Raw genomic sequence first — 18,543 nt, 5'->3', positions numbered from 1 at the left:
TAAAACTTCATTCTGATCCTGTCGATCATAAAAACATCATTTTATATAGGTGAAACATTTAAACTGCCTCATTTAAGGTATAAACATAAAGTTACATATTTGAATTTTATGGAGACTGGTGTAATGTAATTGGTGTAGTGTGATTAGTGTGCCAGAGATTTGGTACATACTTTTGTTCTGTGCTTTATTTATTAGCTCATTGGTAATGCATGCCAGTATCAGAGTTGTGGTTATCTCTATGCTAATTAACTTTGGTTTGTCTTCTGCCCATATATTTCAGATATTTTCATAAGGATGATTTAATGAGAAAATATAGAAAAATCAGTATAAATAGGACATAAATGTTATTGTTAAGAGCATGGACTCTGGAGTTGGGAAGTTCTGAATTTGGACCCTCAGCTCTCTTACTTTAGTCTTGTCTGTATACTAGAGATAAAATACTCAGAGTTTAAATGATGATGGCTTTACCAAAATCTGCTTTCCAAATATTAAGGAGGCCAAATTCCCCTCCCCCATTGCCATATTGTTCCTCATCTTCAGAACTGTCATGGCTTTTTTGGCCTTTTCATCTTTGATATATGTTTTAAAATTAATTTTCAAGTTCTGTAAAATATTTTGTTGGGATTTTTTTGGGAATTAATTCAATTTTGATTGGTTTAATTTGAGGAGAATTGACATCTTTATGATACTGTATCTTGTGAGCCATCATAGAAGATTTTGTGCAAGATTCAATAAGATGATATATGAAAGAGCTTAATCTAGTACCTGGAACTTGATAAATACTCAGTAACTAATTGTTTATCATTATTACTCATTACCAAGACTAGTAGGATACCTTTAAATCCTCTCATAATGATGAGTCAGTAGCATTATATTTGAAAACAGCAGTCTTAGGCTATAGGTTTATGCAGTCAAGAAGAATAAAACATAGTATATTTCTGTCACTTAAAAAACAAAGCTAAAGGGCTTCCCTGGTGGCGCAGTGGTTGAGAATCCGCCTGCCGATGCAGGAGACACGGGTTCGTGCCCTGGTCCGGGAAGATCCCACATGCCGCGGAGCAGCTAAGCCCGTGAGCCATGGCCGCTGAGCCTGTGCGTCCGGAGCCTGTGCTCCGCAACGGGAGAGGCCACAACAGTGAGAGGCCTGCATACCGCAAAAAAAAAAAAAAAAAAAAAAAACAAACAAACAAACAAAAAAAACAAAGCTAAGAATATGCTAATAATTAAGCAATGCTATAGAATTTCTAATATGCTTCATAATTTTTAAATTGTGTATCTCTTTGCAACTCATAATACAGAATAAAGGCCAGTCACCCCACTATTAAAATATGTTTTAGAAAGAGAAAAAAAGGACAAATAGAAAAATGGGGAAAAGACATGTCCAGACAGTTCACACACAAAAAGGAAATACAAATGGCCCACATACATACAAAAAGATGGTCAGTCTCACTGATAGTGAGAAAAAAAAATCATTGAATCCATTTTTACTGATCAAATTGGTAACACTCTAAAAGTTTGATTAATACCATTGTTTAGCAAACCTTTGGGAAATGGGAATTCGCATACCTTCTGGTGTTATTGCATTGATAAAATGATATAACCATGTAGAGGGAAATTTGGCAATATGTATATTCAAATTAAGAATGCAATTAGCCCTTTAACCAAGCAGTCTCACTTCTGGGAATTTATTCTATAGAAAATCTATACACATATGAAATGACTTAAGTCTCAAAAAACTAAAAATAGAATTACCATATGACCCAGCAATCCCACTCCTGGGTATATATCCAAAAAAACCAAAGACACTAATTTGAAAAGATACATGCACCCCAACATTCATAGCAGCGTTACTTACAATTGCCAGGTTATAGGAGCAACCTAAGTGTCCATCAGCAGATGAATGGATAAAGAAGATGTGGTGTATACAGACACACACACACACACACACACACACACACACAATGGAACACTACTGAGCCATACAAAAGAATGAAATTTCACCATTTGCAGCAACATGGATGGACCTAGAGATTATCTAAGGCAGAAGGAGAAAGACTAATATCATACAATATCATTTATATGTGGATTCTAAAAGAATAATACAAATGAACTTATTTACCAAACAGAAAGACTCACAAACATAGAAAATAAACGTATGGTTACCTAGGGGAGAGGTAGGGAAGGGATAAATTAGGAATTTGGGATTAGCAAATTAGTAGTTTATATAAACTACTATATATAAAATAGATAAACAACAAGGACCTACTGTATAGCACAGGGAACTATATTCAATATCTTGTGATAACCTATAGTGGAAAAGAATCTGAAAAAGAATATATATATATATATATATATATGTATGCATATATATAACTGAATCACTTTGCTGTACATACACCTGAAACTAACACAACATTGTAAATCAACTGTACTTCAATAAAAAGTTTTTTTAAGTAGGAAAATAGCCAGTATTTTATAATAACTGTAAACCTAGTGTAACCTTTAAAAATTATATAAAAATTTTAAAAAATAGAGTATTCTGGACATAAAAAAATGACTTAAGATTATATTTGATAATTCTGAGGAAAGGAACTAAGTAGATAGGACATGGGTAGGAAAGGAGACTTAATTTTCACCATCATCCTTTTGAAGTTTGAATTGTTTGAATTACCTGTTTAACAAATTGATTTTAAAATGTTTGCTTTTTTCTTCCCCAGGACTTTCCATCTCTACATTGTCTTCCTTTTATCCCCCCTACTTTTTCTTATCCTTCCATTGCTTTTCATAAGCTTTGTTCTTTTGTACTGAAAGGTGATTTTTGATATCTTGTCAACTAGTTAAAATGCTCTCTTTCTGTTACATGGCTACCCAGCTTGTGTTTGGGTTTGATCTTCAGCTGTCTGTTTAATCTTCCTCTCTATATTAGATAAGGGGGCCTAGTTCAGAGGCAGAGCTGTTTCAGTTGCTGGAGGCTTTCTGTAGGCCGGTCTTGAAACTAATAGCTAGAAGTTCAAGAGCTAGGATACAGAGGACTCCATTTTTCCCCCCCATCCATTTAAATTTTATGTAACTGAATGAGATCATTTTATATTTCAAATTACCCTTATTTGGGGATTGTAAGCACCACTTATCTTGTTTCATTTATTTTAGGCAAGAGTGTGTACCCCCGTGGCTACCCCACAGCCAACTCCTCCTCTCTCACCTTCATCACCTCCTGAGGAGCATGTGTTGGTAAAAACTCCAGATTCTTCTCCCTGTGTTTCAGATCATGATGTAGCTTTTCCCATGAAAGAAATATTTGCTGAAGAAGGTAGAAACCTTATTTCTATAACTCAGTTTTAATTTTAGCAACTATTAAATAAAATATCATGGTTTGTTTTGTAAGAGTCTTTATAGATTAGTATACACATACCTGTTGCTTACTAGGTTCTAGTAAGTCATTTTTTCTTACAAGGAAACTACGGGGTTGGTTACCATTTTTTAAAGTATATAATCTTGTAGATATTTAGACTATTTTAAGTTCACGGTGATGTTGAAAGTGATGTCTTTTCAAGGTTATTTTTTGTACTTTACTAAGTTAATTTGGAGCTTTTCCCATTAATGGCCATCATTATTATTATTAATTCTTGTTGCCATTATTTGTATGCCAAAATGTTAAACAATATATCTTGCCTTCCTTTGAAATTCTTATTGACTTTTTTTTGCTTTTACAAAAAACCTTTAGGAAATAATATGCCTCCCATCACACTTGTTAATACTCCAACTGTTAGCCCCGCAACTACACCTCCTCCCGCAGCAGCTCTTACCCCAACTTTGTCAGAGACTTCTATTGATAAATTGAAGATGTCAAGCCCAGAGCTTCCCAAGCCATGGAGTAATGGAGACCTGCCACTGGAAGAAGAGAATCCCAACTCTCTTCAAGAAGAACTTCACCCCAGAGCTGTGTAAATGACAGTATATTCATTTTTAGTAACTGTACATTTCATCTTATGTTGACTTAGGTGACCCATTGAAAACATCAGAAATGATAAATGAAGGTTGACAAACCACAAGCTAATCTATACTTTAGTAGGAAGAAGTTTCATAAATTTTATGTTTTTAAAATTTTTACCAGATTTATTTATACTTTCAGTTCTCTTCTTTTAAAACAAAATTTTGGGGGAAACAGATTAAAATAAAGATATCTATAATATTGTTAATAAAATAGAAGAAGATTTTTCCCCAGTGTGAATCTTCATTTACTATGATCAGTTAACTTTTATATTACCATATATCCCTATGTAGATTTATTTTAGAGATGGTAGAACTTTCAAGATGGTCTGTGATTAAAGCATGAAGGTGATTTTGGAAAAATAAATCTTGTTGGTTAATTACAGTAGTGCAGATTATAGAAATATATAGATATATCTATATATTGATATAGAAATATGTCTAAAGGAGACATAGTACTTTTGAATCTATTTTTTATATAAAAATTAATATAGGCCTTCACTGATGTAATACATTCAAACTATGTCTCTTTCTTAGTGTAATGTCTGTGGCTAAGGATGAAGAACCTGAGAGCATGGACTTCCCTGCTCAGCCTGCACCTCCAGAGCCAGTTCCCCTTATGCCGCTTCCTGCTGGCACCAAGGCCCCTTCCCCCATACAGATGCAAAGTTCAGATTCATCAACAATGGAGAGTACCTTCAGCGTTACTGCCACTGAAACTGAAACCTTAGATAGACCCATCTCTGAAGGAGAGATTTTATTTAATTATGGTCAAAAAGTGGCTCGTAAGAGTAAGTTAATTTTGTATCAATTGATTTCATGGTTAGCTTATGATAATTCCTAAGTAATACTTTTCTGTCTAAAGTGTTTTTACTTAATTTTCAAGATTTAACAGGGTATAGTAGAAAGAATATGGACTCTGCAAGTTAACTTTTCTACATCTTAACCTCAGAATGTAAAATCTCCCTCATAAATCCCACCCTCCAGAAATAATATCACTGTTGAAAGTTTGGGGTATACCCTTCCAGTCTTTTTTTTTTCTTTGCATATATAGACACCTAAATACATTTGTATGTATATATATTTTTACCTTTTAAGTAGAGTCATATTATACATATTGTTTTGAAATCTGAATTTTTTTAACCTTAAATATGTTATAGACATTTTCTTTATTAATACATATTAGCCCTACCACTTTTTTTTAGTGGCTGGGTAGTCTGCTAAAACAGTGCCATAGTGTTGGGCATTAGATTGTTTTCAGTGTTTTCATACTATACATAACTCTCCACTGACCATCCTTGCACATATATTTATTTATCTTTGTGAACTTCCATAACTGATAACTTCCTTAGAATACATGCCTAGAAGTGGAATTGCTGAGTCAGAGTATGCACCTTTAAAATAGCAATACATAGGGAATTCCCTGGCGGTCCAGTGGTTAGGACTCCATGCTCTCACTGCCAGGGGCCTGGGTTCAGTCCCTGTTTGGGGAACTAAAAAATCCCACAAGACACACGGCGTGGCCAAAAAAATAAAATTAAATAGCAATGCATTGCCAACATGCTCTCCAGAAAGGTGAATCGGTTTTTAATTTTAATCAGTTTTTAATTATATCAGTAGTATATAGGAGTGCCTCTTTTTAATTTCATGGTTACAGCTGATGTTTAATAGCTCTTTTTAATTTCTGACAAGCTGGTTAAGTGAAACAAAAATCTCATCTTTGTTATAAAATGTGCTTTTCAAAGAGCTAGTGAGATTGAATAGCTTGTGAATTATGATTTATGAACTCTGCCAGTATTTTTATTGTGTAAGTTTTAAGTGTAATATTCTATGGCTTTATGGTGAGATTATTTACTAAATTTATGTTTCTTCTTTTTTCCAAATTTTTGCATTTTAATTTCTAGTTTTAGGAGATGAAGGACTGTATCTGACAAACCTAAATGATAGCTTATCCAGTACTCTGCATGATGCCCTCGAAATGGTAAGAAGTGATTGACTCCACATTGAATTCTGAGATGAAGAATATCTTGATGAACTTGTTGCCACTGATCAAAGTTTTTTCTCAAATATTTGAATTATAGTCATAAAATTTAATAAAATATCCATGAAGGAATTTAAAGTTTCTTACACATGTCATTATCATATTTACACATTTCATTATCATAATTGTGAGAATGAATAGAAAATTGTTGTTAACCCCTGTGGCTCCAGTAGTTGAAAAATGCAGTTAATGTAATTAGGTAATGAAAATCTAACTCAAGGTACATTGTCACCTGGATATGTTGCCTTTACAGTGTTTCAAGCAGGACCTTAGCTGTGGAAACCAACTCTCTTATACGTTTGTAATTTTTCCCTAATCGTGATTATAATTCTTTACACTAAAAAATAATTGAATTTAGTGGCTTTAAAAAAAAATACTGGGAATTCCCTGGTGGTCCAGTGGGTAAGACTCCATGCTCCCAATACAGGGGGCCCAGGTTCAATCCCTGGGGAACTGTGGGGTCAGGGAACTAGATCCCACATGAATGCTGCAACTAAGAGTCTGCATGCCACAACTAAGAAGTCCACATGCCACAACTAAGACCTGGCGCAGCCAAAATAAATAAATAAGTAAAGATTAAAAAAAAAAAAATACTGAAATAGGACCCAAGGGTACTAACTCTCCTAGTTATTATCTAGCTTTATGGAAGGAAAATTTGCATTTAAAAATATATATCTTAACATATATAATATATCAACATGTATAATATATATAAAAATACCATACAGAAATGATAATAGGGATTTTCTTTTGAAAATTATTAAGGAATAGAAATCTTTACTTTTTATGTTTTCAAACAACCTAAGCAAGTAAGGGTAGTTGTGCTCAACTTTCATCGACATTCATCCATAGCCTTTGCTAAGCATTGCTATTATTGTTGCTCTTAAAAAAAAAAACTTATTTGGTAATTTTTGACATATGTATATATCTGTAAAGCCATTACCACAGTTAATGTAATGAACATATTCATCACTCCCAAATCTTTCCTCAGGCCCTTTTGTAATCCCTCCTTCTCATCTCTCATCATTCGTCTCATTCTCTATACCTCTTCCAGTAACCACTGATCTACTTTCTGTAACTATAGATTAGTTTGCATTTCTAGATGTATAAAAATGGAATCACGTGGCATGTATTCTTTTTTTTTGTCTGATTGTTTTAACTCAGCATAATTATTTTGAGATTTATCTGTGTTATACTTTGTATCATAGTTCACTCCTTATTATTGCTGAGCAGTGCTCTATTGTATGGATGTGCCACAATTTGACTATTTACCTGTTGATGGACGTTTGGGTTCATTTCCAGTTGGGGGCTATTACAAATAAAGCTGCTATGAAGACTTGTGTACAAGTCTTCGTATTGACATATGCTTTCATTTCTCTCTGGCAAATATCTAGGGGTGGAATGGATGGATAATATGGTAGTTATATCTTAATCTTTAAGAAAAGCTGTTTAGGGCTTCCCTGGTGGCTCAGTGGTTAAGAATCCGCCTGCCCATGCAGTGGACACGGATTTGAGCCCTTGTCCAGGAAGATCGCACATGCCGCGGAGCAACTAAGCCCATGTGCCACAATTACTGAGCCTGTGCTCTAGAGCCCGCGAGCCACAACTACTGAAGCCCGCGTGCCTAGAGCCTGTGCTCCACAACAAGAGAAGCCACCACAATGAGAAGCCCATGCACCGCAACGAAGAGTAGCCCCCCTTACTGCGACTAGAGAAAGCCTGTGCTCAGCAATGAAGACCCAATGCAGCCAAAAATAAATAAATTTTTTTAAAAAAAAGAAAATCTGTTTAATTTGATCTGCCAAAATTTTGCGTAGACTTTTTCCTTCTATGTTTTATATTACTATAAATATTTTTGAGCTTTGCTCAGGACATGGTTAAGTACTTAGAGACAGTTTTACCCTTTTGAGTCTTGCTTTTAAGATTTGTTAGGCAGTACCAGAACAGTACTCAATCTAGGGCTATTTATCCCCCGCTATGGAGAGAAGACACTTCTATGTACTCCACCCAGTGCCTCATTAAGAGGTTTTCCAGCCTGGCTAGTGGGAACAACAATTATCCAGGCCCTGTGTGAGCATCAGGCACTGTTATATCCAATCCCTTCTCAGGTGCTCGTTCCTCCAGCCTCATGTAATTGTCTCCAAAGCATCTGCTGAGTAGTACTCAGCTTAATACTCAGAGGGGATCTTCTGCAGATTTCCAGAATTTTCTCCCTCTGCAGCTGTCACTTTTCTAGCAGTCCGTCTTATGAACTCTAGCTGTCTTGGCCTCCCTGGAGTTTCAGCTCCATCTTCTTAGCTTAGGCTCCTGTGCCACAGCCTGGAAACTCACAGACAGTAAGCTGGAGCAGTCGTAGGTTTCTTCTGACTTGTTTTTCATTTCTCAGGGATCACTGTCTTTTGTTACCTGATGTTCCATGTCTAGAAATGCAATTTTTCACATACTTTGTCCATTTTTTAGTTGTTTCAAGGGGGTGGGTGTATCTGGTCCTTATTACTCCACCTTGACTGGAAGTTTTAGGAGTCTAGTTGCATTTTTATCTTTCCATTTGTATCATTATATAGGATCATGATGAAAAAAGAAAGTGGTGTACTTTTGAAACATCATGCCCTTCTATCCCCTTACAATCATAATGCTAGAAATTTCTTTTATTTTCTTTCTTTTTGGCCATGCCACGCAGCTTGCGGGATCTCAGTTCCATGACCAGGGATTGAACCTGGGCCACAGCAATGAAAGCCCAGAATCCTAACCACTAGGCCACTAGGGAACTCCCTAGAAATTTCTTTTAAGCAGCCTATTCAAGTGATGTAAACTAGGATTGTATATTAAATTTACCAGTGGAGCTTTTAAAAATATGCATCCTGCCCCCACCCTCTGATATGTTGATTCGGTAGGTCATGAGGGTTATATGGTATGTATGCATGTGTGTGGGCGGTTAGAAGCCTAAACCTGTATATTTTTAAAAAGCATCCCAAAAGATGATGTTCATCCTTTGTTAAAAATAGTAACTACTCATTTCACTTTTGTTAAAAATAGTAACTACTCATTTCACTTTTCGTTGAATGAGGTTAAATCACTTGTTTGTGTCACATAGCTATATAGTGATAGATCCACAACTCTTTTTATATGGATACATGATAATTTGCCTTTCATCTTAAGCTATCAACTTAAGCTAAAAACTGTAAATTTTGAGTTCTAATAGGAGCTATCTGAATCCTAAAGCTTGAGTTGCAGGCAGCTGGGTGTGTGTGTCTGGTGTTTGTCAAGTCCAACAAACAAAAAGCAAAAGATGCCATGTAGCATCTTTACACTATTAAAGACACAATAGCGTAAAGATGCCAAATCTGGAGATTCATATATTCAAGTAATAAAATGTGTTAAAACAATTTGCTTTACTATATGTAGGAGTATGAAATAATTAGTGAAGGAGAGTTTTGATAAGATTTTAATGGGGCAGTTACTTTTCTAACAGTAATTATTTATTACAAGTAATTGATTGAATCTCTTCTGAAGAGAGTGTAAATCACTTTTATAAAATAATATGGGGGGAGGAAACATAAAGGAGAAGTCTTTATTTTCAGAGAAGCATTACACTAACATTTGGCTTACTTAGTATGTCATTAGGGCATTTTTATCTATTCTTAGAACTTTATCATGGTGCCAAAGCACATTTAAGTTTGTTTAAATAGCTGAACTGAACCAGGACTAAATTAAAACATCTTTCTTTTTTTTACATTTGAAACTAAACTTTAATTTTGATATTTTTACTAAGCCTAAATCAGATATGCTACAAATTCGTGATAAAGTCACATGCAGAAGTACAATCTTGAAAAAGACTAACTTTGCAGTTATGTACCAGTAGGTACTTATCTGTGTACACCTGGGCGATAAAGACTTGTACTGCAGAGTTAAACTTTATTTCATTAAATGTAAGATACTTAAGTAAAAAAAAAAATACTATTAATGGAGTTTAAAATTATGTTAATCCTTGTATTTACAAGGGAATCCAGTTTTCTGACTCTGTGGCCCACACTGTCCTTCATTTTTGGGACTGGTCTATTTTGAGGCACCAAGAAGTCTAAGCTGGGTCTTCCAACTAGGGCTTTCAGTACCTGCTCCCTAGCGAGTACTGGAGGTCAGCGCAAAGGCAAATGGACAATCAAAGGTCTATAGGTGCCTCAGCGTATTTCTGCAGTTTTTCATTTCTGCCCGTGGTCCAGGTTGCATCACTGCTACGGTGCTTTGCCCCCATTGCCACACTGGGGGCGCAGCTTTGTGTGCTGCATCAACATGAAGCAGGAAACCGTGTGAGCCCAAAACTTGATGACACTGTATAAAACATTTATGAATCATTGTAACTCAATCACATGGGACAAAGGGTCCAACTTTCATACGCTTTTATAGTAAATCTCTAGTTTAAATGTAACCCAACTATTTTATACTGTTATTTACATTTGAGGCAAAAATAAAGGGTTTTTAGTATAGTCAAATGGAAGTGAGATCTAAATGATAATAAAGAGTCCATCTTCTTTCTGTAAAGTGCTAATATGACCATATTCATGATGACTGTTAAGTTTTATTAATCAAATTATGAAACATGTAACTGATAGATTAATTTTTGGTTTTTATTGTATTGTCTTTATATTTTACTTAGGAAGATGATCCTCCCAGCGAAGGACAAGTGATTAGGATGCCTCATAAAGAAATTCATGCTGATGCAATTCTTTCTCTTCTTGCTAAACAAAACCAGGAATCGTTAGTTTCACAGCAAATGGTCTCTCATTCAGAGGTATTTTTTAACCTTAATTTTTTTTTCTGTTAGATCTAAATACAGGAAAAAGATAACAAAAATATTCCTACTTTTAGTTAAAGCACTCTAATACTTCAGCTTACTCAGGGATCATCCTTGCAGTAACTTTAACCTAGAACCGTAGAGTTATGAGTTTTACAGCTGAAAGGAATTTAGGCCATCTCTTCCAACTCTCTTATTCTACAGATGAAAAAAACTGAAGCCCTTTTAAATAATTTGTGAGGAGCATTCATTCATTCTTTCTTTCTGCAACCATTTACTGAGTATCTACTATATGCCAGACACAACCTCCGAAAAGGTACAAAGATGAATGAGAGAGGGTCCCTACCTTTAGGCAGCTTACAGTCCTGTAGGGAGAAAAGAGCTTAAACAATTACTCTACCATGCAGTAACTGATCAAATAGCTGGAGAAGTAGATTGAACAATATGATCGTAAAGAACCTTGTAGGCCATGGTAAGGCTTGGACACTGTGGAGCCCCTTAAGATATTTTTGGGCAAGGGAGTCACAGGCTAAGATATTCAGGAAGACATATGGAGCCGTGGACAAGTGAGGGAAATATAGAGGTTTGTCAGAACACCACTGGAGTAGTCCGGAATGAGAACATGAACAAAGGCAGTTAAGTAGAAATAGAAAGGAGAGAGATTTAAATTTAAGTAATTGGCAGTAATTGGTTACTGGTTAAGGGGAGTTGTGGTTGTGTAGCTGTTGGCTTAGAAAAGCAGAGAGAAGAGTGCCAAGTATTGTGGGGAAGGTAATGAATTTGATTTGAAACACTAAGGTGCTTAAGAAAATTCCAGGTGGAAATGTACAGTGTAGTTGCTCAGGCTGGTTAATGATAGAGGTGGGACTAGGATTCTTGATTCTATTTAGTATTCTTTCTATTGTATTTGGTTGTCTCTGCTTGAACAGGTGTGAAACTGGCTTTAAATGAGCTGGAGATCTGAAGACTATACAGAATCCAAGGAGATGGCTGGCTTTATTTTCTATTAATTTTTATCTTAAAATTTTTAATTCTTAGGAAAGGTAGAAGAAAAAAGATATGGAACTTAGTAATGGAAAAAATGGAAATTTAACTTACTCCTTCTTATTGAAAAATGACTAAATTTTCTGCAACTATACTTAGCTATTGACCAAAAATTGATTTCACTGGAAAGATACTAGTTGTGATTGCTGTTGCTAAACTCAAGAAAGTACTCTCATAGCTGTAGAAACCATGCTGCTTAGTATAGAAACCAGTAGGCTGAGAGAGAAAATGAGACAAACAAATGGCACAAAAAATGGTAGAAAATAGTAGAAATGTCAGTGTAGTTTAAAAGTTCCACTAACTAATCACTCTTTCCTTCATTTTGGAAATCAGTAATATTGGTTCATTTATTCATTCGATGCTCAGACTTTTCCATCTTTTTAATGCTGGGAAATTTCTCTCACTGCTTTTTCAAATTTTTTCTTCCTCTCATTTTTTCCCCCTCTGGCTAGAACTGTTATTTCCAGACATTAACACTTCTGCTTCTGTTTGTTTTATCTCTTAGACTTTCTGTGTCTTCATTCTTTCCTACTCTCTTCTGGGAGAGTTCTTCAATCTGATCTGCCAACCACTAAGTTGTTCTTTAGCCTACTATTTATCTGATTTATTATATTTTTCATATCTGATAGTCTAACTTGGTTCTTTTTTTTTAATGATTTTTTGTTTCACACTGTTAATATCTTCCTTTATTCCTTGTGTGTATGTATGTATGATTAATGTTTTTCACTTTTTTTTAAACACTAATTGATTCCTCGAGTATCTGTTTCCTTTTTTCTTTTCTTTTTTTTTTTTTTTAACATCTTTACTGGAGTATAATTGCTTTACAATGGTGTGTTAGTTTCTGCTTTATAAGAGTATCTGTTTCTTTTGGTATATGAACTCATGTTCTGGGGCTGGGGGGTGGGTGGGGTGGTGGCGGTGGGGATAAGCTATTCTGTGAGAATTCGTATTGCGTAAGGACTAAAATCAGGCCATAGTCTGTTCCTGTGAATATAAGAAGAGAGGAGGAGATGAGCCCCAGGGATGGGTGTCTCAGGCAGCACAGAACCACTATTGATCGTGGCCACTGCTGTTTGCTGGTACTCTACCGTTCAGTGACTAGCTTGACCCGGTGGTTCTGATGGTTGTTGTGTCTTTAAAACCCTTAGGAAGAAGTTTCTTTGGGAAGTTTTGTATTCCTGTCCTGGGGTGAAGAAGGGAGAGAGTGAAGGAATGAATGGCCATGGGTTCCTGGTCAGATGTCACCTATAGCTTTTCACCCCAGCTGGGCCTTCCTGCTCCCTGATGTTACTCTGGTGTACTAGTATCTGCAGCCCAGATGGTTGCCAAGATCTTTATGGTTAAGGGGCAAGCAGTGATGATCTCAAGTTAATGAGGGAAAAAGGGAATGACAGCAGCACTTTGTACCAATCTTTCTTCTCACTAAACCTCCTCTAGCGACCCTCCTCCTCGGGATGCAGCCCCTTTCTTCCCACACACACCGGATCAAGCTAATCGTCAGTCTTTCTTAGTGGTTTTTCACAATTTTTACTTAGTTCTCAGAATCCTGGTTTCTTCCCACTTATGTAGTGACTACAACGTTGTTTTGGGGACAGGGAGCTGGCAGCCTTTGTTAGTGTGCCATCTTGGCTAGACCAGAAGCCCAGAAGTTGGAAGTTTATCTTTTCCAGATCTTTTTCTAAGCATCTAAGCATTTGCATATGTGTGGTTGTGGTTGTGTGTGTTTGTGTGTGGTCATGTGTGGATAATTTTGAGGTATGTGTATGTGTTTTTCTGCCATCTGATTCTTAAAATTTAACTATAAATCCTAAAGATCCACCATATCCCTTTTATCTACCAGGTAGTATACCCTAGTTTAATTATTCTACTATTGAAGGATTTGGTTCCAATTTTTTTTCTCTCCAAACTGTAATAAGAATAAAATCCTTTTTACATTATGAGGAATTGCCTTTCTATAGAAGATAATGAGGGGTGGAATTACTCAAAAGGCATGAGCATTTATAATTTAAATAGACACTAATAAATTGCTTTTCAACTATATGAGATTCCTTTCCAACCCCACATATGATATTTTTAATCTTAAATTTTTGCCAGTCTGATTAACAGCGACATTTGGTGCGTTATCCTACATTTACAGAACTACCAAACATTTGTTTTGTTTGTAATAAGAACTAGTAGTAATGATACATTTTTATGTTAAAATATTGCTTTGGTAAGAAAATAGTAACCATTCTTTGTGCTTAAAACTCTTTGCCCAGAGGGAACATCAGGTCAGTGAGAGTAGTCTGATGACAAAACTGCAATTTGTACATTTATGTGGATGGGCCAGGTGTACTACTAGAGATCATAGGTAGCCTAACTTAGAATTGACATGAGTCTGAGCTTTGAGTATAATATAAAAATGATAACTGCTTGGGCTTCCCTGGTGGCGCAGTGGTTGAGAGTCCGCCTGCCGATGCAGGGGATACGGGTTCGTGTCCTGGTCCGGGAAGATCCCACATGCCACGGGGCGGCTGGGCCCGTGAGCCATGGCAGTTGAGCCTGTGCGTCCGGAGCCTGTGCTCCACGACGGGAGAGGCCACAACAGTGAGAGACCCGTGTACCGCAAAAAAAAAAACAAAAAAAAAACTGCTTATTAGTACAAGAGCATTTTGTGAATAGGGAAGCTAAATCTTCATTAGGGTCATAGAGTATTAAGGTGTTAAGTAGTTCAGCGGTTACAAGTACCTTAAAAAATTGGTTCACAACAGAGAGGGTACTATATATTGCACAACATTTATATGGTAGAGGCAGAGTAATATAGGCACTGTGAAATATTTCTAATTAATTTCTAGGGAAAATGTATCTGCTGTCATTCTAAACTTTGCCCAAGAATCTCCAAGGGTTTTATATTAATTGCAAAACAATCTTTTTCTTTTTAAAGGATGTTGAGCAACTGATATTCTTAAAGAAAAGTCAGATTACAGGATAAGGGGAGCTACAAATCTGTAGAGGGTAATTAGGGCAAATTGTAGAAAATCTTGAATGATGAGCTAAGTGATGAGTTAAATTTTATTTTGTAATCAACAGAGTCATCAAAGCTGTTTCAGCAGTGATTTCTTCATATATTCTAGTAAAAATAATCTCTACTTGGTTGAAATTAAACTCCTTTTAATAAAAAACATGAGAACTTTCATATACTGGAATTTTTATTCAGTTCTTGATTAGTAAACTCATTTATTAGAATATCTCCAAATCACAAGATGTGCCAGTGATTAGGGCATATTATTTTTAATACCAAAAGAAAATAGAAGTCATCATTTTTTTAGTTTTTATTTATTTCATATATTTGATAAAGAAACATATTCATACTTTTTGTACATTTTCATCAGTTGTTTTATTATAAAGTTCACACTAACAACTTTAGCCAATTTTCATTCATAAAGAACAAGAGGTGAATTATTCTATTCTTCTAATTAAGCTGTATGAACGATATATAATGTGTGCCAGCATTTAGTGTTTTAAATAATAACATTTTTCCAGTGTGTTTTATTGTTGTCTAATTTGGAGGTTGAAGAAAACAGATAATGGGTATTTAACTGCATAAGAAATAAGATATGGAGAACAAAGCCTGCATTTAGATAGCATATTAAACTAACTTTCCTGTAGCATGTATGTGGCATAATAAGGACTTCCTAAAATAGCTTTCAAGCAGTCATGTGGTCTGCATCATGATGCATTTGACAAATATTTCTTGTTTTGACTTGATTTTAATGTAATGTTTGTAACAATGGTTTCTACTTTTTACAGGACTTGGAAAACAGTGTAGGTGAACTTAGTGAAGGACAAAGGCCTAGGCTGACAGCAGCAGCTCAGAACATCTTAATGGGACATTCTGCCTATATGCAGCAGCCTGTAACTAACGCAGAGTCTTCAGATCAAAGATCTGCTCCTAAGCCATTATCTCAGCAGTGTGACACAGTTACAGGTATACACCAAAATATTGCTTCTTGATGTATTGTCTGTTAGAATATTCACTTCGAATCCCATCATACTTTTTTGGTACTGTTTCCATGTTGAATGCTGTATTCTGTTTTGTATTATAATCTACAGTAGTGTTCCTAATCTGAATTAAGAAAAGCATAACTATTTTCAGGTAGGGGCTTACAAAATTTCCTTATTAAAAGGGGTATTATATAATTGAAAAGTTTGGTAATGACTTTTTCTATGGTATTTATAGCAGTATTTCCCCAAAGTGTTGGTACGTGAATCACTGGATGGGGCATGAGATAATTTTGGTAATATGCATGTGTCCACCTAAAAATTTTTAATAGTGATATATTTATTTTAATATATACTGGAAAAATATAACCAGCACATCAAAACTGTGACATAAGAGATCTTGCGTAGGACAATGTTAAATTAGGTAGTACTGTAGAAGTTCACTCTTCTGACTCAGTGCTCAGTGTACTCAGGACTGTTTTGGAATTTTATTAACTAAACTTTCTGCTGTAACACTTTGGGAATAAGAGTAGAATAGAGAATACCAATTTCTAGCATATGTAGTTGATTTTCATTATCTGTAGTACTTATGTCCTATAGAGTCACCAGACACATTGAATTAGCAAATACTGAGCCACTGCTTCTAGGGGAAATACAAGGTTAGGTTCCTGTGAGCCTCTGATTATAACATTTTTGACAGTTGATCAATATATAACTTTGTTTTATGTGTGTTTCTATTTAAGGACACTTATTTAATATAGTTGATTCATTAACATTGAATCTCATGGCCATCAGAACTTAACTCATTCCTGAATGAAACTTATCTAACACATATATTTTTTCTGTAAGGCCCATCGCAGCCTTCTTGCACTTAGGTACACTAGAGAGCACTTCTGCACTCTGTTTGGGGGCCATTTTAAACACCCACAAAATCACCAACAAAGCGTTCAAAAATGTGAAAAACGTGTCACTAAATAGCGAAAAAGAACCCTTGTTTGCGGTGTACGAGCTGATAAGAAAGCAGAGCAGCACCGTGTTCAACCTCATCTGCTGAAGTGTGTGTAGGGTGATTCAGGTTTCTGAACATGCTGTGAGTATCGATTTCAGGGTTACAAATAGATTTTATCAGGTGAATTTGCAAAAATGGAATCTTCAAATTAATGAGGATCAGCTATATTCTCATTTACTGATTTTCTCATGCCCATTGCTGCATTCTCTTAAATGAAAAGAACTTCTGGAGGTATGCAGATTTGCCAGAAGTTAGAAGAGGAGATGCCAGAAGTTAGAAAAACATTGGTACAGAGTATGAGCGAACACCTTATCATTCAGAACTGAGAGACATTCAAGACTGAATTTTCTATGGGAATGAATGTAAATTAATATTTGAATTATTTATTTTATGCACATAGTAAGAGTATTAATTTTTTTACATTTTTAAAAGTTAGGATTCAAAGTGGCATTAAAATAAGACTTCTATATTTGTATCCAGCTATCCGTGCAGAGTGCAATTAAATAGAATTGACACTAGATGGCTCTCGCAGATCACTTGAGAGCTGCTTGGTACTTGGCGAACAAAGAGGTACTTGTTAAATTGTTACAGAAAATAAAAATAAATAAATAATAAATGTTATAGAATAAAATCCATGAGGATATATCCTGTTTAGCGCCTCCTTATACCCTGGTATCACCTAGCAGATTACCTATAGTACAGTTCATTTTTAATTGTAGACACACTATAGATATTTATTTAATTTAATTGGAAAAAATAATAAGTAATGTGGCATAAGATTGTGCTTATAAATGGGTCAGTATGACAGAGTGGCTAAGAGTTTGAGCTTTTGGAGTTTCAGAAATCAGTTTGAATTCCAGCTGTGTATTTTTGGGCAAGTAACAATCTTTCTGAGCCCAAGTTTCTTCATCTATCAAATGGGGATAATATTAATGTATTAGTTACCTATTGCTATGTAACAAATTACCCCAAAATTTAGCAGATGAAGACAGCAAACATTATCTCACACAGTTCGGAAAGTTATGAATCTTGGAGTGGCTTAGCTGCATGGTTCTCAGGATCTCTCATGAGGGTGTAGTCAAGCTGTTGGCTAGAGCTGCAGTCATATGAGGGCTTCAGCTAGGGTTGGAGGATCTATTTTCCAAGCTCACTCACATGGCTGCTGGCAAGATGCCTCAGTTCCTCATTACCGGAACCTTTCTATAGAGCTGTCACGACATGGCAGCTGGCTTTTCCCAGAGTGGATGATCTGAGAGAAAGTGAACAACCAAGATGGAAACCACAATGTCTTTTATAACCTAGTCTCAGAAGTGACATGCCATTACTTCTGCCACATTGTGTTGATAACACAGACCAATCCTGGAATAATATCGTAGGGGACTACAGAAAGGTGTGAATACCAGGACCAAGGTGTTAGGGGACCATCGTGGAGGCTGCTTACCACAAACAATATCTACCTCCTAAGGTTATTAGGGGTGGGTAGTAGGTGACAATGCACATAAAGTAGTTAGCACTGTGCTTGGCACATGATAACTGTTACTATCTTTAATAATGCTTGGAGAATGTAAAAATATCAATACCTTCTCAAATGTATTTAATGGAACCAGAAACTATCCACAGTTGCTTAAAAGGAAGGTGCCTATAGAGAGCTAGTTTGTTCCTCTTGCTTTAAGTATTTTGTTATAT

The 18,543-nt window shown here is 35.7% G+C and overlaps 1 protein-coding gene across 8 annotated transcripts in view; it reads left to right on the top strand.

The window, feature by feature from the left end:
• KIAA0586 (KIAA0586 ortholog) overlaps positions 1-18,543 on the top strand; it is a 105,840-nt gene that overhangs the window by 49,047 nt on the left and 38,250 nt on the right. For all 8 annotated transcript variants that reach the window (XM_067028411.1, XM_067028414.1, XM_067028410.1 and 5 more), the window contains exons 23-28: positions 3,151-3,310; positions 3,725-3,944; positions 4,528-4,781; positions 5,895-5,971; positions 10,686-10,820; positions 15,657-15,834. In XM_067028411.1, coding sequence (XP_066884512.1) covers positions 3,151-3,310; positions 3,725-3,944; positions 4,528-4,781; positions 5,895-5,971; positions 10,686-10,820; positions 15,657-15,834 — 1,024 coding nt within the window. The remainder of the gene's footprint in view (positions 1-3,150; positions 3,311-3,724; positions 3,945-4,527; positions 4,782-5,894; positions 5,972-10,685; positions 10,821-15,656; positions 15,835-18,543) is intronic.

Source organism: Kogia breviceps, chromosome 3 (genome assembly GCF_026419965.1).
Source record: "Kogia breviceps isolate mKogBre1 chromosome 3, mKogBre1 haplotype 1, whole genome shotgun sequence".
Taxonomy (NCBI): domain Eukaryota; kingdom Metazoa; phylum Chordata; class Mammalia; order Artiodactyla; family Physeteridae; genus Kogia; species Kogia breviceps.
The sequence above is the reverse complement of the archived record's forward strand: the minus strand, read 5'-3'. Positions and strand labels throughout refer to the sequence as shown.